Below are 27,286 nucleotides of genomic sequence, written 5' to 3' on the forward strand. Positions count from 1 at the left end.
CTGTAAAATTGAGGACTTGCTGTGGGTCCTGACGAGCCACGTATGTCTCAATTTCATCCTTGTCGAGTATTCTTTTAAAAGACTAAGCTCCATGGAAAGAGAACCTGTTCTCTTTTCATTTTTAAATTTCCATCATTGCCAGGCACCATGCCTGGCCCATAGTGAATGTTTCAGCGATTAGCAAATCTCATCAGAGAGCTCTGAGGAATGCTGATTCAATGAGGTAACAGGGGTGGGGGGAAGTGATCAGGTGAACATGTCAGGGATCAGACATAAAGAAAGATGAGTACACTGCTCTTCAAAAATTTTTGCCAGGAATACAAACATCTAATAATTATATAACAACACACTTATCCTCACTAATAATTAAATATGTACCTCTAGAGGATTCCGTAATTGGGTAGAATGTGAAGAACCAGGCACCTTCATATCCTCCTGGTGGATATCTAATTGCTTTCTGGAGAGGAGTTTGGCAAAATCTCTGAAAATTTAAGGCTTATATACCTTTTGTCTCAGGAACTTACCTTACAAATGAAGTTATAAAGCTATGTTAATTGCAGCATTGTTTGTAACACTGAAAAACTAAAACAACCTAAATATCTTTCAATAAGTGATGGGCTTAATAAATTATGGTACAGCCATGAGGCTAAAGAATGCGGTCGATCCATAAAAGCTGATGTGGGAGGATATTTACAGTTGTTTTTTTAAAAAATAAGAATTAATTTACAAATGATATTTACACCAAAATCAGTTTGCATAAAAATGAGTACATTCAAAGAAAAAGTCTGAAATGATACACACTGCAACTCTTGATGGTGATTATCTCTGAGAAGTTACATTAAGGAGGATTCTGATATTCTACTTCATTAGTTTTTATCAATGGGGTTTTTATTTTATTTTTTATTTAAGTTTTGAATTTCATTTTATTTATTTTCTTATACAGCAGGTTCTTATTAGTTATCCATTTTATACATATTAGTGTATATATGTCAATCCCAATCAATGGGGTTTTTTAGAACAGAAAAAATAATGTGTTCCTTTTTCTAATAAAAAAGAGATATTTAAAAATGTGGTTATAAACAACAGAATGTAAGTGTCTTAGATGATGGAATATCAAATGGTGGAAGAAAGGGTGGAAAATGAACCCCCAGTTCACGTATGGAGAGGTTGTTGAGCATAATTCTCAGCTAATTTCTAAAGAACCCTAGAGCTAATCAAGGACATCTCGGAAGAAGTCTGAACTCTGCACTTAAGGAAAAATGGTTCTCTGCACTTTTTCCTTATTTCTGATATCTCAGTGTTAGGCTTAAGGAGCGTTGTAACTAAAGATCCTTCACTGTGATCAAAGATGTTGAAGTTGGGCTCCCCTGGTGGCGCAGTGGTTGAGAGTCCGCCTGCCGATGCAGGGGACACGGGTTCGTGCCCCGGTCCGGGAAGATCCCACATGCCTCGGAGCAGCTGGGCCCATGAGCCATGGCCGCTGAGCCTGTGCGTCCGGGGCCTGTGCTCCGCAACAGCAGAGGCCACAACAGTGAGAGGCCCGCGTACCGCAAAAAAAAAAAAAAAAAAAAAGGTGAAGTCCCTCGATTGGTATCTGGGAAATCTCTACTCCCCAACTCCTGCTTCCCTCCACAATCCATCCCTTTGCTAGGGAAACGAGAATCTGTTGTAGCACTAAACCCTTCGGCGTAACTACATTCTTAGAAAACCCTGTCATTTATGTGAGTCCTTAACAGTCTCCAAGTGACAGCTGCTACTTTGGCACAGAATCTTTCAAATTAAAGACTAAAATATTCTGCAAATGGTATGAGCAACAGCTCATTTCTTTCAAATGCTAGCCAGCTGCAAAAGGAAAAAGGGTGGTCATGACAGTCCCAGCCTGGGATTGTTTTGCCTTCAGAGTTTATTCCTGGACCTGGAAAATCAACTGGAAAATAAATGCCTGTAATTCTGAGTCCCAAGGAACACGATGTCCCCAAGAACCATTCCCTACATCCCTCCTGCCTGCCCAGCTTGCCTGCTGGTGGGAAGCAGGCTCAAAGTCTAGGAGTGAGGAAAGAATCTCTGCTATTGTGGTGGCTTGTCAACTCAAGGACATCACTGCTATTCCACTCGGTGTGATGGTGAAGCACATGACCTTTGAGGGAAGCCAGAGCTGTTAAAAGTCTGGTCCTGCCACTTATCAGCTGTGTGGCCTTGGGCAAGTTATTCAACCTCAGTGAGCTTTAGTTTTCTCACCCGTCAAGTGGAGTTCCGAGTAGCTATCCCATTGGGATGTTGTCAGCACTAAAGCATACAATACATGTGATGGGTTTCGTACAGTTCCTCACATATGGTAAAATGACCAATAAATAGTGGCTTTTGTTTGATGATAATGATGCTGATGATGATGATGATCACCTTCATCATCATTCTTTGTTGTTAAAATAGAGGTTGGAGTAGTTGGTAAAAAACTCCACTGAGATACCCATGGAAGTCACAGACTTGGACAGGTTTCCAGGTTTGGCATTTACTAGTTGTGTGACCTTGAGAAACGTTTTAAGGCTCTGTGTGCTATCTGCAAAATGGGGGGAAAATACTCTAGCTCTGCCTCTGTTACAGTGCTGTTGTGACGGTCAAGGGGATAATGACCCTACCAATAACTGTCAAACATTATATATATATGGAAATATATATATACACGTGTATGCGGGTATAAACATATACACACATATATAAAATACACTACTACTTTTTTTTTTTTTTTTTTGTGGTACTCGGGCCTCTCACTGCTGTGGCCTCTCCCGTTGCGGAGCACAGGCTCCGGACGCACAGGCTCAGCGGCCATGGCTCACGGGCCCAGCCGCTCCCCGGCATGTGGGATCTTCCCGGACCGGGGCACGAACCCGCGTCCCCTGCATCGGCAGGCGGACTCTCAACCACTGTGCCACCAGGGAAACCCCTACTACTACTTTTTGATTTCTGCCCTAACTGCTACTTGGCCTAGGGAGGAAAGGCAACTACCACTTGCCTTTTCAGCTCCTTTTTGGGGGGACATGCTCAAAAGTACATTATGGAGGGGAGGTAGTGAAATTGCTAGTTTGTCCATTACTGCCAAATTTAAATTACCATTTGCTTTTTCGTCACTTATTGTTTTTCATTCTAAGAGAAATATAGATCACAACAGGAAATTTGGGAATAACAGAAACCAGAAACATTCATTTGCTTAGTCATGGTACTTTCCTTTTTCTATTTTATCCTGTTAAGTATGATAAATAAGGCAAGTGTTTGCTTAAACCAAAGTGTAACCCCAAATATTAAAAAAAAAATCTGGCAGTGTTAAATCACAAAGTATTAGGCAATTGAAAATGGAAGTTCTACCTATTTATTTCTCCTTGAATCAGCAGTTCTCCAATTTCTGTGTGCCTAGGAGTCATTTGGGACTTCCGAAGTGTCAATGCTGGGCCCCAGCAGCAGCCATCATGCTGATTAGGGAGGTCTGGGCTAGGATCCTGGAATCTGCATTTTAAACAAGCTTTCTACATGGTATGCAGGTTTGGGGTGGGGCGTCCCTGAACCTGACTTTGAGAGACAGTCTAAAGTCCCGACTCAGGTCCAGGCCTCTGAATTCCCACAGCTGGATCCTGGAAGAGGAATTAGGAATGCAAAGCCCAGCCTCACAGATGTTACCGTTTGATGCCCCAGGCCTCCATGCATTTACTTTTCCGTTCTGCCTGCCCAGCATCTGGCCAGCAAGGCAGTTGAGCATTTGTTTCCTTTTTGACCTCATGGTCCCCAGAGAGTTCAATGCCGCTCACAGCTCACAAAATGACATTCTCTCAGGGAAGGGGTGGGGCTGGGGAAGGATGGGGCACACAGGTCTCCACCACTCAACTGACACCAGCTGAACCTCCTAAAGTATACTGTGTGGCTTCTGGCCACCTGCTTGATAGTCCAGGGAATGCGAAGAATGCTCCAATATTCCTCTGGTTCCCAAAGAGAAGGAAGCAGAGACGGAGCTTAACAGCGTGGGGCAGGCACCTAGCATTTCCAAGGGACATACACACAGATGTGAGTGGGATGTTTCCTTCTGACATTCCTGGGCTACTGCTATAGCTGAATTCCTTTATCCTTTTCTAGGCAACTCAACCCTCGTCCCCCACCTCCTGCCCCCAATTCTAGGAAAGAAAACAGCTGAAAGGAAGAACTAGAACTTGCTTTTTATAACTTTGAAAAAAGCGATGTTTGCATTCTTCTAGGGAGTAGCGCTTCTCCCAGCTAATGAGGCTCTGCCCACCACACTGCCCCACACCTGCTCTGTAAAATGACACACAGGGAGACCGAGAACTACAGAAAAGGCTCACCCAGCATACACTGATTTAATCTCTGCCACTTGCCACCTCCCTATGGGAGCTCAACAGAAACAACAGCCTTGATTATATAACTTGCAATTATTTTCAGAAACTGCCCAAATCCCGGTTTTAAAAGCCCTGTTCAGATTTTACCGAAATAGGATAAATATCAGAGGAAGCCCTATGAGGCTGAAAGAAAAAGACATATAGAGTAAGTCTGTTGAATTTTTATATTTTCTTCTGCTCTCTCTGAAGCAGCAGTGGCTGGGGTGCTATCCGGGTTCCCGGCCGAGGTCAAGTATAACTGTTCCCCCTAAAAGGAAGTTAGGAAAATGTATTTCTGCTTTCATAGAATTAGAGGTCTAATTCTCTTAAGAAAGCATCAATCCAGTTTGTTCGTTTTGTAGATGAGGAAACTGATGTTCAGAGAGGAACTCTGTGCTGGCCATTGGCTGTTTGTTCTCAATTCCATGATCAGCTCCTCCCCTGCTCTGCTCTGCATCTCAGGGGCCTGATTTCCTTTCCAACTGGCTTTCAGTTTAGGCTGGGCCAATGGGAAGCTCTGGTGGGAGGCTAGAGGGCAGGAGCATGGAAGAAGCCAGAATACCTCTCCCCCTCTTTCTCTTGCTGCTTTGGGTCACATGTCCAGCAGTGGCTGCAGCTCTACCTTGGTTCATGCTCCTCTGGACACCTCCTCCATCCATGGTCCCAGCTTCCGTCACACGGGTGCCCCATCTTGTGCTCTAATAAGACCACCTCTCCCTTTACGCCTCTTGCCCAGGGGTCAGTAAACTTCTCTTTTTAAAGGAACAGATAGAAAATACTTCAGGCCAACTGGCAAAACCAAGGATATATTGTAAGTACTTACACAACTATAATGTTTAAAATGTAATCATTAAAAAACGTAAAGTCCTTATTAGCTCATGGACTAAGTAAAAGCAGGCTGCAGGCTGGCGGGACTTGGCTCAAGGGCTTGACTTTGCCATCCATGCTCTGGGCTTAGGGGTTGTGGTGGATTCCTAGTCACTAATCTCTGGATTGCCTCCTGATCCAAGCCCTGCCTCGCTAGTTCCCTATATTAACTTTTTAAAATTGAATCACTTGGCATGAGGTCTCCTTTCCTGACTGGACCCTGACTGATAGAGGCAATGATTTGTTTCAAACCATATTCCATGAAGAGGAATTGTTATCCACTTCATATACTTCTTATTGCTTTCAGAAACGCATTCACAAACATGTCTCGATGGAATCGTGTAAGTTTCCTTTCAAGTTAAGTCAGCTGGCTGCCTACTTGTGTTTTGACTGTCCTGGATGACATGCAGTGTTGAAAAACTAGTGACCTTCCCAAGGGGTTGCCCACAGCTAATATTGGGAACAAGAAACTGAAAATATTAAAGCTGATCCCCAGACTGACCAAATGCTACCCAACATCACTGGCAAAAGATGACAAACCGGGCTGGGTTGTAGACGCAAATTGCCATAAGAGGTGAGGCATGGATGACCATGCAAATCTGACATGCTACGTACCACACAGTACCCTCCCCACTGTGTCCACATGTGTCTAACCCCCCACTGTCTCTTCCCTGCACAGTTGCAGCTGCCTCCTAACCGGCCTCCCTGACTTCACCCCGTCCCATGCTCCCTTAAGACTATCTTCATAGCTGCAAGCCAGGTCTTTTAAAAACATCAATTGCATGGCTCCACTGCACAAAACCTCCAATGACTTCCCACCTCACTCAGTATAAAATCCCAATTCGTCATGTTATCTCACCAGACCCTATGTGACCCAGCTGCTGCCGTCTTTTTCCAGCTCATCTCCTTGCTCCCTCCCTCCTCCCTCCAACCTGCAGTGCTGGTGTCCTCACTGGTTCCCAGACTCTCCCCAAGCTCAGACAGCAGGCCGCGCACTGGCTCTTCCCTCTCCCCGGAATACACCCTCAGGGACCTCTGAGGAGCACAGCTCTCTCTCCTCTCTCCTCTCTCTCTTAATTCTTGCAGGTCTGCACTCCACTGTCACTTCATCAGAGAGATTTTCCCCAGCCAGCTAATCCAATACAGCACGGTTCCATTCGTCATCTTATCTCCTCGGCATGGCATGTGCCGTTCCCTTGGCTTAGATCATTCTTCCTCTCCTCCTTTGGATTTTTTCGTGTGTTTTAAAATTTTAAAAAAATTTTCTTTATTTAAGTATGGTTGGTTCACAATGTTGTGTTTAATTTCTGCTGTACAGCAAAGTGATTCAGTTATACATATATATATATTTCATATTCTTTTCCATTATGGTTTATCACAACAGGATATTGAATATACTTCCCTGTGCTATACAGTAGGACCTTGTTGTTTATCCATCCTATATATACTAGTTTGCCTCTGCTAATCCCCAACTCCCAATCCTTCCCTGCCCACCTCCCTTCTTCTCCTCTTTCAACCGATATCTTAAATGCCATCTCCTCAGGGAGGCCCTTCTGGATCATCCTGTATGGGTAGGTGTCCTTTAACCCTCTCCATCCCCATTTCACATTTCTGTACAATGTTCACCTTTTCTTATAAACCGCCACTACTGTGTGTGTGTGTATGTGAGTGTGTGTGTGTGTTCTTTGTCTAGCTCTTTAATGTCTGTCTTCCTCCCATTCCCAAATGATTGTAAATTTCATGAGGGAAGAGGCTGTGTCTACTTTACCAACCAACACATACCAATAGGCTATATAGTTCAGGGCCTTGTACACTGTAAGTGCTCAGTAAATATTTATGGAGAGAAAGAATAAATGATCCAACATGGGATCAGTCATAGATTTGGAGAGATGATTAAAGAGGCTCCCCACTGTATTAGAAGCCATTGGTTGCCCACTCATATCTCTCTGGTACTCATCATTTCTGTATACGATGATGACTTTCTAAAGAAAGCATCACGATCTCTGCCTGAAGGCTTTCACGGGCTGCAAGTGCATGCTTGGTCTGCATGCACTGCTGGGGAGTTAATGCCTGTAGGAGCAGCTTTTGATGACCAACAGGAGTTGGTAGATAATTACCCCAGCTTCATCACTTGCCAGAAGTGAAGCGTGTTATCCACGCTTTCCTGGAAGTCTTAGTTGCCCCAGGGCCCACCGTGGTACCTTGCTCATTAATCCACTCTTCACTGGCTTTTTTCCCTTCCTTGTCTCACTATCCCACACCTTACTGGTATTTCCAGGAATCACCTGCCAAGAAAACTACAAATCCTTGTCTCAGCATGTGCTGTTGGGAGAACTCAAACTAAGACATCCTTCTATGGAATTCCCTACCACTGTCCTTTTGGAGAAGTGCTACAACAAAAATGTTCCCATTCTATCAGTGACTCAGGTTGCCAGGGGAACAGTGCGGTGGGGATGAGGTAAACGAATTGGTCATTCTCTAATTTTTTAATTTAACCCATTCCATGGCAGCAGCCAGTGTGCCACATTTTCTGTGATCTCTGCAGACATTCCCTACAAATGACAGCTCCTCTCTTTATGTAGATATCTCCAAATATGACTGTCCTTGGTCTACAGCTGTATTCTGCCAGGTCCTTGCACCAAATTCTATTGATACAATTAACAGCAAGGAAGACACCATTCGGTGAATACTTGAGGTGCGCCAGACTCTGTTTCACGAACAACTTGTATGACCTAATTGAATGCTTACAACCATCCTATGAGGAAAGTACTCTCATTTCCTTCTTAGAGTAAGGAAACCTAGGCCCAGAGAGACTATAACTTGCCCATCTGTCGGGTGGCAGAGCTTGGATGTGAAGCCAGGGGTGTGGCCAGAGATCCACCATTAATCCTTTGGCTATACTATCTTCCATTCTCCCCACCTGCCTGCCCCAGAGAACCACCAGGTCTCATCACATCCGAAATTTATTTGAAGGCATAACATTAAAATGAGATACTGTAGTTATAAAGTTTCTGAAATTTTAGCCAAAAAGAGTGAAACCCTCTGGTAATGAGAAACAATAAACATGCTCAAATGTAATTGCAAAGGCAGCATTTCCTGAACACAAGATATAAAAAAATTGCAGCTCTTAACATTTTTATTTTCCCCAATTTGGCCTTCATGATAAAAAAGAGTTTATCACCATCGCGCTAGGGCAAGGATCTTAGGGGGAAAATGTTTTCCCCCACGACAGAGCTAGCATTACCAAATAAAGGCCCAAACTCCACAGCTTTCCTGGCATCAACCTCCACCCGTCCCCACGTTCCAAACAGAAGTGGGCGAATCAGAGCAAGTGGCCAGAGTCATAGAGAGAACACTGCTTCTGCAGCCAGTGCCCAGCAAGCCGCCCCGGCTCACCTCTCCCTCAAAACAGAAGACCCATCGTAAATTCTGTTTCAAGGATCACAAAGATCAGACTCAGAATCTCATTCTCCCATCCCACTCCCACCAAACAACCCCGGGAAGATCATGCTTGTGCCACTGAGTGTTTCTGTTCTGTACTTTGGGAGCCTTTCATTCTCCCATTAGCTTAATGAGAAAAAAAAATCCAGGCCCAGTAAGAATACCTTCTAGGGCAGCCCAAATAAGCGTCAAAGAGTTAAAGCAAGTTAATAAATGAGAGATAGTTAAACATGTACACATCTCTTAAAGTTTGCATATTGGGAGAGAGAGGGATAGGGAAGCTCCCATTCTGCGTAAAATATAACATAATAAAGGGGTCATTTTCTTGTCTTGAGGGTCATTTTGCTAATTAACTAGAATACCTTCTTCAGCTCTCTATTTTTAATTACCTTTTCTTGGTAATGAAAGTAAAAACAATATACTGAAAGAGACTTTATTGAGTGCCAGGTCTTGTGTTAACCATTTCCTATACATGATTCACTTAATACAACACTTCTATAAAATAGTTAACACTGTCTCTGTTTTCCAGATAAGGAACAGAGGTGGTAAGCAATATTCTCAACAAAACACAGCAAGGAAGTTCCAGAGCAGGGATCTGAACCCAGGCAATCCACCTCTAGAGTTCAAGCTACATTATGTTGCTTCAGTAAATTCACAGTGTAAAAAGTCATAAAACTTACTGGAGAAAATCTGGAAAATGTGGACAAGTGTACAAAGAATATTTGATGCATTCATAATCTCACCACCTAGAAATAAATTAACAAGTTGATGCAGTGATCATGACATAATCTCTATAAACAGGACATGGCTTTTGTTGTTACCCCAAGTGAAAAGCTGTGTGGTTAATCCCCAAATTTGGAGAATATATTTGCGGTGGACTGACAAACTATGGTGTACGTTTTAGACAAAATTCATTTTGGAGGCCTCATGGATCATCTCCCAAATCTAAGCAATCATCTGTTTTTCAGAAACGAAGGTTGAGTACATGCTATTATGACTGTCAGTTGGAAAAGACCTACCACATATGCTAAGATACCATGACAGAGAAAACCAACCGTGGCTTCAAATTTGAAACCTGAATTGAAAACCACTGAAGGAGATTTCTGACCAAGCTGGTTTTCATATGAGCAACAGTGTACAACATCTTTTAGAGTGAGAGAAAATAGGGATCGATCTGTCTATCTATCTATCCATCTATCTATCCATCTATCTACCTATCTGTACCTCTCTCTCTACCTATCTATCCATCTACCTGTCCACCTGTCCATCCATCCACCCACCCACCCACTCACCTACCCATTCATCCATCCACTTTCTTTAATGTTGGTAATTCACACAATGGTAGTGTCTTAGGTTGGATTACCCAGAAGCAGACCCTGAGATCAAGATTTGAGTGCAACTTGTTTTTGGAAGATTCATCTCTGGAAATACCAATAGGCCAGTGGAGAATTGAGACAGGAAAGGGAAAGCAGGTAGTAAAAGGTGTGTTAATTAATGACCATGTTTCCACTGTGGGAAGTACCTGCTGGGTATTCTGAGAGATGGTGTGGGACCTGGCTCAGAGCTGTGCCTCAGGAGAGGTGAGGCACTCAGGATATTTATCCTCCAACAAACATTTGTCACTGGATGAAGGCTGCTCCAGGAGATATTAACTCCCCAGCATTTCTGGCCTGCCCTGCGTACTGACCAAGGAAGTTCCTGTGGCTTGAGAAAGCCCTTTAACAGCTATATGGGTTTACAATAAAAAGTGTAGGTGTGAATTGTGAGGGACTAACAGGTATGGGCAATGGCAGCATGTGCTACAGCCAGCTAGTATAAAATAAAACAAAATTGGAATCATTTTATATATATATATATATATATATATATATATATATATATATATATATACACCCTTAAATGTTATTTGAGGAAATGACTTTCAGTGTCTGCCTACCACATTTTATTTAACTGATTCCCTATTTTTGGACACATAAGTTATTTCTAATTTTGAGGTACTTAGAATAATTCAATAATAAATACCTTTGTACACACTTCTTTATATCTCTGGTTATTTCTTTAAGATAAATTAATCAAGGGCAATTTTGTTAATTATCTAAAGCAGGGATTACTAATCCCATATCTAGAAGAGTGCTTGACATTGATAGAAAACTTAATATCTTTTTTATCCGGACAGGCAACTCCAGACATAAAAGTGACATAACAACTTAATTTACTTTTCATGATGAATCTGCTGTTATTCTCTATACTCAGTTGTTCTCAAATGATGGAAGATTTTTATGCCTTTATTATAGAAACCTTTTTGACTGTCTAGCCAAGGTGGCAAGTTTATCACCCATCATCAAATGAGCTGATTACTTTCAAGAAGCCAGAGGTGAACGCCTTTTCTATAAGAAGGTCGTTAACAACCTTCTCTCTTTCTTCACAAACATCACCTCACACAGGCTTAAGGGAAAATGGTTTGAGCCTTAGCATTTTGCATTTTACTTGTCTGAGGGAAAAACATACCGAATTCTATTTACCATTCATTGTCCAACAGCCTGGCATGCTTTCCTTCCTACAGAAATATCTCATGAAATTCCTCAATGACCACCATTCATTACCTTCAGTGGACTTTTAGTTTTCACTTTTCTTTGAAGTGCTGAGTGGTATCACTCATTCACGACGTATCCCTACCTTCTGTGAAGCCTACACTTGCCTGGTTGTCCCACCCCTTTTCCTTCTGCCTCTTCTTGGTCTCGCTCAGCCACTGCGCTCCTTCATTTCTTCTAAGTGTGGGTATCTCTCATAGATTAGCCCTGTGTGCCCACGCTCCCATCTGTCTCGAAGACCTCTCTTCATCTAGGACTTACTTCTCACTCCATGAAGATGACTCTTGGAGTCCCATTTCCAGGCTAACCCTATCTCTTCTTACGTGGGGTTCAAGCATGGAACTTCTTGATAGAAAACACAAACACAGCATGATCAAATCCAAATTTATCTTCTCCACTTTAAAATGGTTTTCCTTCTTATTCTCTCTTTACCTTCTTGGACTCTTTCCCCATATTCAATCACACAGGAGTTCAAGGTCTTCTAAAATCTTGTCCAAAGTCATCTTTCCAGCTTTACCACTTTACTCCATCATTTTTGGCTCTACTCAGCATGTTTCAAACAACCTGAACATTGCTTTCTTCAGTTTTTATTCAAATTAGTAGATCATATTACACAACATATGACATCCAAAATCTTGAGTCTGATTTTCTATGTGATGCTGAACAAATTTCTCTCAGCTCAGCCTTCTCAAACGGAACCTCAGAACCCCCGTCATAGAGATGGTGCAATAATTATGTAGTATACTCTGACCCTTCAAACTAACCTTTGCCATGAAAACTTTTATTCCCATAGCCCCTAAGCTCTCCACTCTGATTTCCTGTCATGTGACAGGCATCATATATAAATGCAAAGTGTTAGTTGGTATTCCTCAAGTAGGCTTCCTTCCAATGTGTTAAATTTCTTTAAAATAAGAAACTCTACTTCCCATTTTTGTGGATAAAGTGCTAAAAATATTGAACACAGAACCCCCCCAAATTATCAAATGAGTTTTCTACGAAAGTAGCATATTACAGTAGATGAGGAAAACAGTTAAATGCTGTTTGTTCATTTTAATCACAGACCAAACAGGTCGGGTGACAAATGCTTTATTCCCATAGTCAAAGGACATATTGCTGAATTAAATTGCTTCTGATAGAAGCGTGCATGAAAAATGCATACATGTGGTGGTGTGAAGGAGTTATAGTTTGGGCATATTTACTGGAAGCAGCACATGAATATTTTGTAAATTATCTATGATTTTTTTTTTTTTTTTTTTTGCGGTATGCGGGCCTCTCACTGTTGTGGCCTCTCCCGCTGCGGAGCACAGGCTCCGGACGCGCAGGCTCAGCGGCCACGGCTCATGGGCCCAGCTGCTCCGCGGCATGTGGGATCTTCCCAGATCGGGGCACAAACCCATGTCCCCTGCATCGGCAGGCGGACTCTCAACCACTGTGCCACCAAGGAAGCCCTATCTATGATTTTGTAAATTGAGGTTATCTCACATTTGATAATCTGATAAGGGAGTTAAGTAGCTTTCTTTGATCTGTCATTTACAGACTAATTGTTTTTGTTCAAATGACTTGGCATTAGAGTTTACTGTCTTCCTTGTGTTTTCAATAAACGGAATAATCAGAAACTGCTGAATACTCTCGTTTTGTTTCTAAGATTATGATCAAATCACTGACATTGGTTTGTAAAATTTTATTTTTTTAATTGATCTTTATTGGAGTATAACTGCTTCACAATACTGTGTTAGTTTCTGTTGTACAACAAAGTGAATCAGCCATATGCATACATATGTCCCCATATCCCCTCCCTCTTGAGCCTCCCTCCCACCCTCCCTATCTCACCCCTCTAGGTTTTCGAAAAGCACTGAGCTGAACTCCCTGTGCTTTGCTGCTGCTTCCCACTAGCTATTTATTTTACATTTGGTAGTGTTTATATGTCGATGCTACTCTCACTTCGGCCCAGCTTCCCCCTCCCCACAAGTCCATTCTCTATGCCTATGTCTTCATTCCTGCCCTGCCACTAGGTTCATTAGTACCATTTTTCTTTTTTTTAGATTCCATATATATGTGTTAGCATATGGTATTTCTTTTTCTCTTTCTGACTTACTTCACTCTGTATGACAGACTCTAGGTCCATCCACCTCACTACAAATAACTCAATTTCATTTCTTTTTATGGCTGAGTAATATTCCATTGTATATATGTGCCACATCTTCTTTATCCGTTCATCTGTCGATGGACGTTTAGGTTATTTCCATGTCCTGGCTATTGTAAATAGTGCTGCAATGAACACTGTGATACATGTCTCTTTTTGAATTATGGTTTTCTCAGGGTATATAGCCAGTAGTGGGATTGCTGGGTCATATGGTAGTTCTATTTCTAGTTTTTTAAGGAACCTCCATACTGTTCTCCATAGTGGTTGTATCAATTTACATTCCCACCAACAGTGCAGGAAGGTTCCCTTTTCACCACACCCTTTCCAGAATTTACTGTTTCTACCCTTTTGATAATGGCCATTGTGACTGATGTGAGGTGACACCTCATTGTAGTTTTGATTTGCATTTCTCTAATAATTAGTGATGTTGAGCTTCTTTTCATGTGCCTCTTGGCCATCTGTATGTCTTCTTTGGTGAAATGTCTATTTAGGTCTTCTGCCCAGTTTTTGATTGGATTGTTTGTTTTTTTGATAGTGAGCTCCATGAGCTGTTTGTATATTTTGGAGATTAATCTTTTGTCCGTCGTTTCATTTGCAAATATTTTCTCCCATTCTGAGGGTTGTCTTTTCGTCTCGTTTATGGTTTCCTTTGCTGTGCAAAGACACTGGCTTGTAAAATTTGAGAAGAAAGTAACTTTTTGATGATATCCATCACCAGCATCTTGCTAACCCAACTTACTTCTGAAACAAATGACTTCAGAGTAATCTGAATAAATTCTAGTAGTGTCTCTTACTACTGAAATCTTCCTCAAAAAGATAGTGGCACAATATTTTAAAGTACCCAAATGCACAACTGAAATTGCAACTCTAGTAAAATTGGGCCTCTTTGGAATGTATATCTCCTACATGGACATTAGTGGGACAAAAAGGTAAGACATTCTGTGGGAGGAGATAGGCTAATCTTGATTTCTTAACAGTATAGATAGTAAATAGTGTATAGATGTGATCTGCAGAGTGGCAAAAGCTTTCCTGCTTTTTTCTAGAATGGTGGTTTTTAAAATGCTTCTAGGAGACCTAGGGTTCTGAGGAGATATGACAAGTGCGGTACAGCCGGGGGTGGGCAATGTGTGTGGCAGGGAGAGGGCTCAGGAAGACCAGCTGGATGTTTCAAGTCCCCTTCCTCCCCTTGTTCAACTTTTCCAATGACTCATATCTGTTATATATAGAGAGCTTCAGAGCAAGATAAGGTATGGAAGAAAAGTTCTGCTATTAAAAAAAAAAAAAGGTTCATAATTTTTGTTTCAGAACCCAAGTAAAAATCTTACAAATGAGCAGGCCACTATACTTACAGATGGTAATAAACCTTTTAATCCAATTTCTCTAGCTGCTTTTAATTGGGCCAGTAATATATCTTAGGAAGAAAATGAAGAAGCCCAAGGCTGGAAAATGTTTGCGTGAAAGGCCTTTTCAAATTGTTCACTTAGCTAAGGACTGTGTGAAGTTAAATATCACCCTGCTCTCTACCACCACCCCAACCTAGGCACTGGTTTTCCATCTACACAGGTTTCTTGACTGGTATATTTTACTTTGAGGGACAGAGAGACCTGTGTTCAATGTTCAGCGACCTGCTGCTCTTTAAATATTAAGGGACTGGGACTTCCCCGGTGGCACAGTGGTTAAGAATCTGCCTGCCAATGCAGGGGACGCGGATTCAATTCTTGGTCTGGGAAGATCCCACATGCCGCGGAGCAACTGAGCCCGTGTGCCACAACTACTGACCCTGTGCTCTAGAGCCCGCGAGCCACAGCTACTGAAGCCCGTGCACCTAGAGCCCGTGCTCCGCAAGAAGAGAAGCCACCGCAATGAGAAGCCCGCACACCACGATGAAGAGTAGCCCCTGCTCACCACAATTAGAGAAAGCCCACGCACAGCAACAATGACCCAACACAGCCAAAAATAAATAAATAAATAGATAATAAATAAATAAATAAATTTATAAAAAAATAATTCTGGGGCTTCCCTGGTGGCGCAGTGGTTGAGAGTCCGCCTGCCGATGCAGGGGACACAGGTTCGTGCCCCGGTCCGGGAGGATCCCACATGCCGCGGAGTGGCTGGGCCTGTGAGCCATGGCCGCTGAGCCTGCGCGTCCGGAGCCTGTGCTCCACAACAGGAGAGGCCACAGCAGTGTGAGGCCCGCATATCGAAAAAAATAAAAAAAAAAAAAAAAAAAAAAAAAAAAAAAAAAAAAAAAAAAAAAAAAAAAAAAAATAATTCTGCCTCCCTCCCTCCCTCTCTCCTTCCTTCCCTCTCTCCCTCTTATTCTCTATCTCTTTCTTCTTACTTTCTTCCTCTTTTCTTTTTAGAAACATTAAATATGTAGGGCTCCATGGGAAAGATTTTGAAAAACACTGTACTTGCCTATTTAAGCAAAGTTTTTAGGGGCTAATTTCTACTTTTCTCTGTAATTCCAGAACCAGCACTGTATCTGGCACAAAATGAATATTCGACAAATGTTTGCTAAATTGAAGGGCACACATGAGAGTATATTAATAAGATGTCAAAATATTATGTTGAAAGTGTTTTACAAAATCACGCCAGTTATTTGGTACCAAGTGTTTGGTACTTTTACAGAAACAAATTATTTAGAAATTGAATTCAATTAATCCACTTTGGGTAGATGGATCAGAATCACAAGATGTCTGATTTGGGACAAGTCCTAGTAGGTATTTAGTCATCATTTTATAGACAGGTCTTATCTTTCATAGTGAATTTATAAAGAGGTTGCAAGAGTTATCTCAAGCAACTGAAGTAAAGGAGTAAAGATGTGAGTTCTGGGCTTAACCCGAGTGCGCTCAAACACTGACTCTGCCACCTACTGGCCAAGGAAATGTGGGCAAATATATCTGCGCCTCAGTTTCCTCATTTGAAAATGGCGATGGTACTTGTACTACCCTCAAAAGGTCACTGTGATGACTTAATGAGATTCAAGCTAAGCACAATGGCACATGGAAACAATATTAATATCATTAAACGCATTATCAGACAGGATTGCATAGTCACTATGAAATGAGAGGTGACCACACAATTGTAGAGAGAATTTGGGAGACCTTAAAGAATTATGGACGGGAAGGAAGAAATTGTATAACTGAGATCTCCATATTGATGGACCCCAATACTGGGCAATCTGTAGCATTTTTTGGGAGAGGGAGAGTTAATTCTGGTTTGAAAGTACAACTCCCATGGAATAACTCTTCCCAGGGTAGGGTGTTAGGTGGGCCTGCTTTTACTTGTTTGGGCATTCTTCAGGCTCAGGAAGAATCCTCTCTTTTTACTCATAAGTCCCTGGGAGATTGCATTTTTTAAAGAAACCACAGAAAGAAGAAAGTGCCCTGCCCCTCCGGGAGACGAGTGAGCACAAGTCACCATTCCCTACCTGAACGGGTAGGCAAATGCTACGTCAATGCTGAGGTTACTTTCCGTCTTGTTGACACAGTCCACACTCAGCCGCAGGCCTCCGGAATAGCCACCGCATGTTGCAAATGCAAAGATTGCAAAAAGCTGTGGAGAACAAAGAAACAAAAGAGAAGGCGGCTATTAGGATGGTGCTGATCTCACGAGATCTGTCAACAGGAGCTCAGCGTCTCACACTGAGAAAGGTTGGAGTTCTCCTAAAGTGCGGCATCTTATTTGGTTCAGGCTGGAATGAAGGCCAGGGTGATGATGGGGATTGGGGTGGTGGGGTCTGAAAAAACTGTCTGGAAAGCTGGAGTAATTTTGTTTGTAGAAAAATTAAACACAAGGACAAAATATCTGTTTGAGGCCAAATATCGGTGTAAAGAGCTGTCACACCTCAGAAAGTAGAGAAGGTAAACTCACATCAAAGGCTCTGGAGAGCTACACACCAAGGGATTAATGATGGATACCTCCAGGTAGGAAGAATTTGGTACGTTTCCTTGCTTGCTTCTTTTTGTTTATCTGTATTTTTTGCAATACACATGTTTTGTCTTTTGGAATAATACAGATTTTTAAAAATGCATAGTCAGAGAATTTTAGAGTTGATGGGTAGAGGAAGAGGAGGTATCTAAAATATGCTATTCCAGAGGACAAGATCTCAGTATATGTCAGCCTCAATGCCCCTTTGGTGGTTCCAACTCTGTATTCCTTGCTCTTTCTGAGTCAACTACTAAAAGGTTCAGCTGGTTACGAACTAATGTCATAGTCTATCCTAGTGCAGAACATGCATCTATGGGAATTAGGTACTGAAAATTAAGAACAGGAACTCAGAGAAGTCTTCCAGAGGGAAGATACATCTGAGAAGGTGAGAATGGCATAAGATGGGAAGGAAACAAATGCCAAACTTTGTCCACTTAGTTTGGCTAAATTCAAAAGAACTTCCTGCTCATTTCCAAAGAAAGTCAATCAAGTGCACTTAAAACTCACCCATTCTGTAATACTCCCATTTATTTTATTTTAATTTTGGAACTCAGCTTTTTTTTTTTTTTTTTTTTGTGGTATGCGGGCCTCTCACTGTTGTGGCCTCTCCTGTTGCAGAGCACAGGCTCCGGACGCGCAGGCTCAGTGGCCATGGCTCACGGGCCCAGCCGCTCCGCGGCATGTGGGATCTTCCCGGACTGGGGCACGAACCCGTGTCCTCTGCATCGGCAGGCAGACTCTCAACCACTGCGCCACTAGGGAACTCAGCTTTTTATAGTAGCTTGGAGTCCCCATTAGGAACACCAGATCACTGCATAGCGAGAGGAATTCTTGTGTAAGGGTTAAGTGCATGGGCTCTGGAATGTGACCTTGGGAAAGTTGCTTAATGCACCTGTGAAGCCGGCTGGTCCTGAACTTTTGTTTGTTGGGGTTTTTTTGATTACTGATTCAATTTCATTACTAGTGATCAGTTTGTTCAGATTTTGTTTCTTCCTGATTCAGTCTTTCTTGTATTTAATTTTTTTTATACAGCAGGTGGTTCTTAGTTATCTATTTTATACATATTAGTGTATATATGTCAATCCCAGTCTCCCAATTCATCCCATCACCACCACATACACCCCCCCGGCCCTGCCCCGTCCCTGATTCAGTCTTGGAAGATTGTATGTTTCCAGGAATTTTTCCATTTCTTTGTGGTTATCTAATTTGTTGGCATATAATTGTTTGTAGTAATCTCTTATGATTTTTTCTATTTCTGTGGTGTCGGTTGTAACTTCTCTTTCATTTTTGATTTTATTCATTTGGGCCCTTTCTCTTTTTTTCTTGATGAGTCTAGCTAAAGGTTTATCAATTTTATCTTCTCAAAGAACCAGCTCTTAGTTTCATTGATCTTTTCTATTGGTTTTTAGTCTCTATCTCATTTATTACCACTTTGATCTCTATTATTTCTTTTTCTTCTACTAACTTTGGGCTTTGTTCTTCTTTTTCTAGTTCCTGTAGGTGTAATGTTAGATTGTTTGAGATTTTTCTTGTTTCCTGATGTAGGCCTGTATTGCTTATAAACTTCCCTCTTAGATCTGCCTTTGCTGAGTCCCACAGATTTTGGAATGTTTTGTTTCTATTTTCATTTGTCTCCAGGTATTTTGTGATTTCCTCTTTGATTTCTTCAGTGATCCCATGGACCAGGAGAAGCATATTTGGTAGCATGTTGTTTAGCCTTTAAGTATTTGTGATTTTCACAGTTTTCTTCTTGTAATTGAGAGTCTGGTCTTATACCACTGTGGTGGGAAAAGATGCTTGAAATGATTTCAGTCTTCTTACATTTAAGACTCATTTTTTCATCTAACATGTGATCTATCCTGGAGAATGTTCTAAGTGCATTTCAGAAAAATGCACATCCTGCTCTTTTGGGGTGGAATATTCTGTATTTATATATTAAGTCAATCAGATATAATGTGTCATTTAAGGTCAATGTTTCCTGATTGATTTTCTGTCTGGATGATCTATCCATTGATATAAGTGGGGTGTTAAAGTCCCCTACTACTATTGTATTGCTGTCAATTTCTCCTTTTATGTCTGTTAATATTTGCTTTACTGTTGGATTAATCTTTTCTATTATTATGTAAGGCCCTTCTTTGTCTTTTTTACAGTCTTTGCTTTAAAGTCTATTTGATCTGATGTAAGTATTGATACCCCAGCTTTCTTTTTGTTTCCATTTGCATAGAAAATCTTTTTCCACTTCTTCACTGTGTGTCTTTCACTCTGAAGTGGCTCTGAGGCCCGACTGAGACTGTTGTGGGTATGCTGCTATGTGGGGCTGGACCCCTGGAGCAGGAGACACCTGGAGGGGTGCCAGTGCCAGCTGGGGATGCCTGCTGGGTAGAACGTGGCAGCAGCTGCTGTGGAAGAGCCAGCTGGGGCAGGCAGGTTGGGCAGGGTAGGTCCTCAGGGAAACACGTGGTTGGTGCACATGGTGTCAGCTAAGTTGATGGAGAGTGACAGAAGTGGTTACATGCTCATGCTGAGCCCGCGAGGTGGATGGAGAGTTTAAAAAAAAAATGGCACCTGCCACTTCTTCTGTCTCTGGAGAAAATTTCACCAGATCTCTGCCTCTCCAGCACATGCCCTAAAATTTAGTCAATGAATCTCTTTCTTCTATGACACAGGCACTTCTTAAAAAAAAGTTATTTACTTTATTTTTGGCTGCGTTGGGTCTTCGTTGCTGTGCACGGGCTTTCTCTACTTGCGGTGAACGGGGGCTGCTCTTCGTTGTGGCGCGCGGGCTTCTCATTGCTGTGGCTTCTCTTGTTGCGGAGCACGGGCTCTAGGCATGTGGGCTTCAGTAGTTGTGGTTCGTGGGCTTAGTTGCTCCATGGCATGTGGGATCTTCCTGGACCAGGTCTCGAACCCGTGTCCCCTACACTGGCAGGCGGATTCTTAACCACTGCACCACCAGGGAAGCCTGACACAGGCACTTTTTAAGCTGCTGCTTCTGCACTGGGACTTGGAGTAAGTGAGTATGTATGTATGCTCTTCAAGAACTAAGTCTCAGTTTTCCACAGCCCTCCAGCTTTCCTGGACATAAGCCGCTCTGGCTTTCAAAGCCAGACGTTATAGGGGCTCACCTTTCTGGTGCAGCTCCCCCAGGCTGGGGAGCCCAACGTGGGGCTCAAACCCCTCGCTCCTCAGGGGAAACGACCATGGCTGTGATACCCCTCCCTCTGTGGGTCAGGGCACCAGGGGTGACAATGAGATCTCCGGAGGATAATGCTTTGATTTATAGCATTTGCCAATTTCCATGGTGTAAATACTCCCACCATGGCAAATTCCAAGCTACCAACACAACACCTCTGAACCTTGACTGGGAAGAGACCTTGGGCTTCTTTCACTGATTTCACTTCAATTATTCATTCGTTTATCCATTCAATCACTTATTATCACTTACTGATTTAGCTAGTGTAGGAGAGACCGTTGATGCTCTGCTGAGATCCCCGCAGCCCACCCTACAGGCCACCTGCATTTTCAGGGGGACAGTCCTCATACGCATCAAAGGCTCCTCCCCAAACATTCGAGGTTCTCCGCTGAGGGCTTTCTCAGGCAGCAGGAATGCAGCCTGTGACTGGGGCACGGTGCGAGTCTCTGGGAGTCAATTCCCTGGCAGCTTCCAAACAATGTGGGATGGAAACTGGTGGATAAACCCCCAGTGTCCCTGTCTGTCTGTGGGGAAAGTTTGAGGTGTGTTCAGTATAGTTTCTTCCAATGGGATTAAGCCCCTGTTGCCCACAGCAACATCTGCTCACAAACGACACCCTTGGTGGGCGTTTTCCTTTTTCTGTCTCATTTCCCCACTCATCATTGTGCTTCCTGGCATTACTTCTCAGGTGACCTTGCTGAGTCTAAATTCTTGTATTTTCAAAAAGCAGGTCTCAGGATCTGCTTTTGAGGAATGCAACTGAGACAGTTACCAAACATGGACCCAGCACCGATTACTCTCTAGGCACTGCAGTGGCCCTAGGACTGTATTAATGGAAGGACTGGTACCACTCAGTGCACCTTAGCTCATGCCTCTCAGCTTCTAGCTCGCCACGCTCTCATCTCTGCAGCCCTCTCCAAAGAAGCTGAGCCCCTTTGCAAACAGAAAGTCTTCTTGGACTACGTTGTCCAGAGGAGGGCTCCTGACCCCAGCCCACGCCACCCTGACTCCCATTATTCCCTGCCGCTGTTGTTTACCTGAGCAGACATTTAAAAACCTGTATTTGGTCGGATAGCGTATTCACTTGTTTATGTTTTGTCTGACCACTTCCCCGAGGAAAGGTAATACCCTTGTCTGTGTTTACTGATGAATCCCAGCCCTTGGCACGAAGTAGGTGCTCCCTAAACACACGTTGACTAAATATAGTCGGCTCCCCTACCTCCAGGGAACCTGCTGTCCATTTGGGGATGCAGACAAGTGGATGAACAGGTGCAGTGACAGTGCTTTACGGTGGTGGCGGTCACTGGAGCATGCTAGAGGAAAATGTGGTGCATGCTTGCAGAGGAGTGGAGGGGATGTGCGGAGTGGAGTCTGGAGAAATGGACAGCTAAGCAGACACCAGGCAAGCATGCCAGGTTTAGCCACTTAAGAGGGAGAAAATGAGTGTTTTAGGCAGAGAGAGCAACAAGTCAAAGATACTCAAGTGAGCAAGTGAGGCACATCTCGGCTGTGCAGTTGGTAGGACAGGAGCAGACATTGTAAGATGGGAAGAAAGTGGTGACTCCATTCAGGAGGCAAGAGGGATGTGTCAGGTCTGGTCTAGGGAGGATCCAAAAACTAAGGCCCCTGAGCCATGTCCAGTCACATCCATTCACTCACGTATGGTCTATGGCTGCTTTCAGGTTACAATGATAGAGCTGAGTATGGACAGTAAAGATTCTACGGTCCAAAAAGGCAAACCTATTTACTATCTGGTCGTTAACAGAAATCGTCTGTCCGCACGAGGAAACCTGGGTTTTAGGAGGGGGTTGGGTTTTCGGCAGGGGAGGGGCGTGACAAATCTGCATTTCAGAAAAGCCACACTGGCAACAGTGGAGAGTGCGGGTGGAGACAGGGCAGGACCTGATGCTGGACGATGAGCAAGTGTCTCACTTCCCCCAGACAGTCTGCAGACGCTTTGCCAGCAGGACCACACCTCAGTTCTCTTTGTATCCTTGCTGTGCCAAAACATGGTAGGCGGCTCATAAATGTTGTCAAGTGAATGAAAATATGAATGAATGAGCAAGACAAGATGAGAGGATGAAGGACTTAAAAACATGAACCCTGGCACCGAAGCCCAGAATAATAAACACTGTGAAGGCGACGATGACGGCGATGATAACGATGATGATAGCACTAAAAAAATCAACCACATTTGATTCTCGTGGCCAGTCTCTTCAGTAAATACATTATTTATATGAGCCCATTTAATCCTCTCAACAACCCTCTGAAGTGGAAACATAACCCCTCATTTTTCACATGAAGAAACTGGGTCAAACTGCACGCCAAGATCACATGGGTTATTGGTATGTTAAGTAGTCATGGTTTGAACTCGGATCTGCCTTTCTCTAAAGTTTATCTTCCCTCTTCCCAACTCTCCCAGGGCTGTGAAGGGCATCTCACTTGGCTGGAGCAGACTATGGAAAGACTAATATCAATTAAGGGCTAGTTAAGGCTTTCTCTGTCACATCAATGCTCAGGAAGCCAAGTGAGGACTAAATGAAGCACCTGTAAGACAAAGTCCTGATCATCAACGTGGATGCCAGTGGCAGCTCGTGGATCTTGCCTCAGCCTCACAAGCCTTCGCTCTGCAGTATCACAGGACATCAGGGGGGAGGAACTTAGAATCTGGTATGATAAAGACAATGGAGAAGCTGCCAGGAGTAGTTCTGCCAATTACATTTAGCAAGCCCCTCTTCCTAATTCTCAGCCACCCATGGTGGGTCGGGGGTTGGGGGAGCGGGGTTCCTCACTTTCACTCTCGTCAGTCATTCAACAGCTTATAGGTGAAAGAGACCCAGTTCCTGCCTCTGATGAACCCCTCTGGTGCCTTCTCCTTTTATGACTTGTCTTGGGCTGAGTCATTGGTCCTTAGCACCCCTGAGGAGCATTTCTGGGAACACAGCTGTTTAAAAGAGCTGATTACTCACTAATAGCCCTGGAAAAGTGAGGAATACACACTGTCAGGATATTTTCTGGTGCAGAAACAGTGTTTAATTAACTGTGGCTTCCCTCATAGCCCAGAGGCTGCCCAGGAGGACCTCAGCTGACTGATGAACGCCTCTAAAACTTAATGTTCCAATTTTACTCATTTTGGTGCAATTCTTCTTTCTTCTAGTGTTTCTTCTCTTATTGATAATTGGATTTTTCCAAAGAAACTGACAAAGCACCTATTCTGGCCATCAGTTTATGGTTACTGCAACACTCTGACCCAGAAAGTTTTTTGTGAACAACCCTGTAAAATCTCATATGAGGCCTTCCCGTGAAGATAAAAACTGCAGGTCATCCCTGGAAGACAATATAATTCTATCTTATTTGGAGGCACTGAAAACCATGGTCAAAAAGCTCTTCCCCATAGAGCTGTATGTTTTTTCTTGTAGTTGTATATAACTATCTGTGTTCTTAACCAGCTCCAATATCTCCCATGCTGCTTTCCATTTCAGGCTACCTGTCAAGAATTGTATACTGTGCCCTTCTAGCTGCTTTGTGATTTATATGAAATCTTCCCAAGCAAAGGCAGCCTCCTAAAACTGGTACTTCATAGTAGCACCTGAGGAATTCTGACCAGGCCTTGCAGAAGGAGAACCCCAAATTATTTATATAGCATAAGAAGTTTCTGTTTTCATTTTCTTAAACCTGTAGCCTGGAGATGGATCACTTAATAACGTATTTGGGCACAGGTAACAGAAAGCTTGATAAATAGTGGCTTAAACAAAGAGGACTTTGTTTTTCATATGTATTGAGAAGTCTACAACTAAGTGGCTGCTGGTATGATGATGTCTGAGCCAACATCTGTTTCCTGTGGTCTCTGCCTCATCACCAAAAAATGGTTGCTGCATTTCCATGGATATCCTTAGCTGCATGGGAGCCTAAGAAGTGAATATTTGGCTTTCCTGGGCTGCAGAGGGGAGGTAGGCAATGGTACAAGGGCTGGGAATCGTTATTCAGTCAGCCAGTTGCCACTGTCTGCCCCAGAAATTTATGGGACATGAAGAAGTAAAACAAGCATTCATGGCATTTTATAAAGGCAAGATAGCATAGTCAAGCCCATTCAGCATCTAGTCATTTCCTCTTCCCTGGACAGTACCCAGAAAGTCCTGTGCCTTATATGCTAAATTTAACACTTGCCCATGAAGAGAAATGTAAATTTCTGCTTGAATTTTATTTTCCAACATAAAGCCTGACATAAATCTTTAAAGTAAAATGCATGACTGAAAGAGTAAAAATAAATTGCAAACTTCATGCCTATTAAAAAAATAATCAAATAAATTTTGAAGTAGTCAATCAATGAACTATTATGCGATACTTAAAAAGTATGAAAAGCAGTATAGAAAGTTATAGGTGATCTTATGTAAAGCAAAAAAAAAAAAAAGCAAATTGCCAAGTATGACATATGTGAATTACATTTTTGTAAAAGGAAGTATTTATACATGTATACATTTTTAATGGACTTGAAAAGGTCTAGAAAGGTTGTACTGAAGTATTATCAGTTTTTAACATTAAGGAGTAAATTTTGGAAGCAGAATCTTATTTTTAAATTATTTTTGTATTGTTTCAACTTCTTCCAATAAGCATGCATAACTTTCGCAACTAAAAAAAAGATATTATTAAAGCAAATTTACCGTTACCAAAGGGGAGAGGGAGGGTGGGAAGGACAAATTAGGCATATGGGATTAACAGATACAAACTATTATAAATAAAATAGATAAGCAACAGGATTTACTGTATAGCACAGGGAATTATATTGAATATCTTGTAATAACCTACAATGGAAAATAGTCTGAAAAATATATAACTGAATCACTTTGCTGTACACCTGAAATAAACCCAATATTGTAAATCAACTATACTTCAATTTTGAAAAAAGATCTTATTACAATTGCAAATTTAGACAACCTCTGGGTAACTTGAACAAAGTAAATTCAGACCTGTCATTAGACAGCTATGCTATTTTTAACCTCCATTTTGATGAAAAAAATGTAAAATCAAAGAAAACCCACTCCCTTTCAGAATTATCTTCATAATACCTTCAAATTATTTACATTTGGGGGAGGGACAATATAAGAATGGGGGGAAAAGGGTTATTATGGGATTATATGAAATCATGTGTGTGAAACTTCTAAAAATTGTAAAGCACTATAGAATTCAAAGAATCTTTCATTCAGTAAAAAAAGTTTAAAAATTATTTACATTTATAGAGAGTGTAAATGGAATCACATTTTTGACTTGCTCATTTATTAAAATACTTTGGCAAAGTCACTGTTTACAATCAAGGTAAGACTATTTCAAAATATACCATGGGAATATATGCTTAAGAATGTGTCAATCTTCAGTTGAGTAAAAGTGTAACTTCCTTTTGTCAGTGATGGTCATTGTTTTTAAAGGACTCCACTCCCATTCTCTCATATCCGTCATAACGGAGTAACAAGAAAAAATAAAAATTCCACAGAACTTCTCACTGAGAACTGAAACCATTTCTCTGACACCTGACTTAAAAGTCTTATGAATTAATTTCTTGCCTATTGTAGTGGTTTTGAACTTGACATTTTTCTGGAGAAATCTGATCTTAGATCACTGAAGAAAATCATTGATAGATATCTAAACCGCACACTTTTGCTTGACAGGAAAATTAGAGTAAGATAAACGCATGGAACACAGCCACTGTTCTATAATTTAATAACATGTATAGAATACGCTGGCATGAACTATTCCCTGCCAGAAGCCATGTTTTCATGATAATGTAGCATGTTTAGAATTTTTTTAAAACTAAAGTCACAATCCTTTAACCCCATTTTTTTTTTTTTTTATAAAGAGCAGGCTTTAGTTACCATGTCTCTAAATAGAAAGTAAAAGTCAGGTTGGGATTCTATTCTGGATGAATTCGGTGTATTTCATGTGTCTTCTTTAAAATTCGAACATTTCATGAAACAGAGTTATATTTATATCCATAAAGCAAATTAGAATAACATAGGATTATTTGGGGGAAAAATACTGATCCATAACCAACTGGCCACATTCAATTAATTCTTTTCATTAGACTGTATGGCTGATTAAACAGAGAAGTTTCTCTCATTCACTCTCCTTTAAAAAAAAAAATTAAAACAAAAAAATTTTGTCTTAAATGCAGCTTCACTTTAATGAAAGACAAGCACAGGGTCCCACGAAAAGAACAGAAGGAGCGGGCTTCCCTGGTGGCGCAGTGGTTGAGAGTCCGCCTGCCGATGCAGGGGACACGGGTTCGTGCCCTGGTTCGGGAGGATCCCGCATGCCGCGGAGCGGCTGGGCCCGTGAGCCGTGGCCGCTGGGCCTGCGCGTCCGGAGCCTGTGCTCCGCAACGGGAGAGGCCACAGCAGTGAGAGGCCCGTGTACCGCAAAAAAAAAAAAAAAAAAAAAAAAAAAAAATTAAAAAGAACAGAAGGAGCTGATTTTTTCTGCTTGTTTAGCCATTTTTATGCTTGTGGCTATATTATAAAATAAAATCCAGGGCTTATCAACTATAAGCCAGGAATATGAACAGGCATCATATTTAAGCTCATGAACTAAGAGGCAGAAACCCAGAATGAGTCATAAAACCATTTACTGTCAAAAGAATTTTTAAAACATGCAAATAACTATGTAGAGAGATTCAAAGGCCTTTCTACATTCTACTTGCTTTGCACACACCTCACTGGCAAGTCGCATCTCTCTACTGTTCATACTTCAA

At 42.1% G+C, this 27,286-nt stretch overlaps 1 protein-coding gene across 2 annotated transcripts in view; it reads right to left on the reverse strand.

Moving 5' to 3' along the window:
• SYNPR (synaptoporin) overlaps nucleotides 1-27,286 on the reverse strand; it is a 304,609-nt gene that overhangs the window by 99,280 nt on the left and 178,043 nt on the right. For both annotated transcript variants that reach the window (XM_065885408.1, XM_065885407.1), the window contains one exon: nucleotides 16,852-16,976. In XM_065885408.1, coding sequence (XP_065741480.1) covers nucleotides 16,852-16,976 — 125 coding nt within the window. The remainder of the gene's footprint in view (nucleotides 1-16,851; nucleotides 16,977-27,286) is intronic.

The sequence above is a fragment of the Phocoena phocoena genome, chromosome 10 (assembly GCF_963924675.1).
Source record: "Phocoena phocoena chromosome 10, mPhoPho1.1, whole genome shotgun sequence".
In the NCBI taxonomy this organism is placed as follows: domain Eukaryota; kingdom Metazoa; phylum Chordata; class Mammalia; order Artiodactyla; family Phocoenidae; genus Phocoena; species Phocoena phocoena.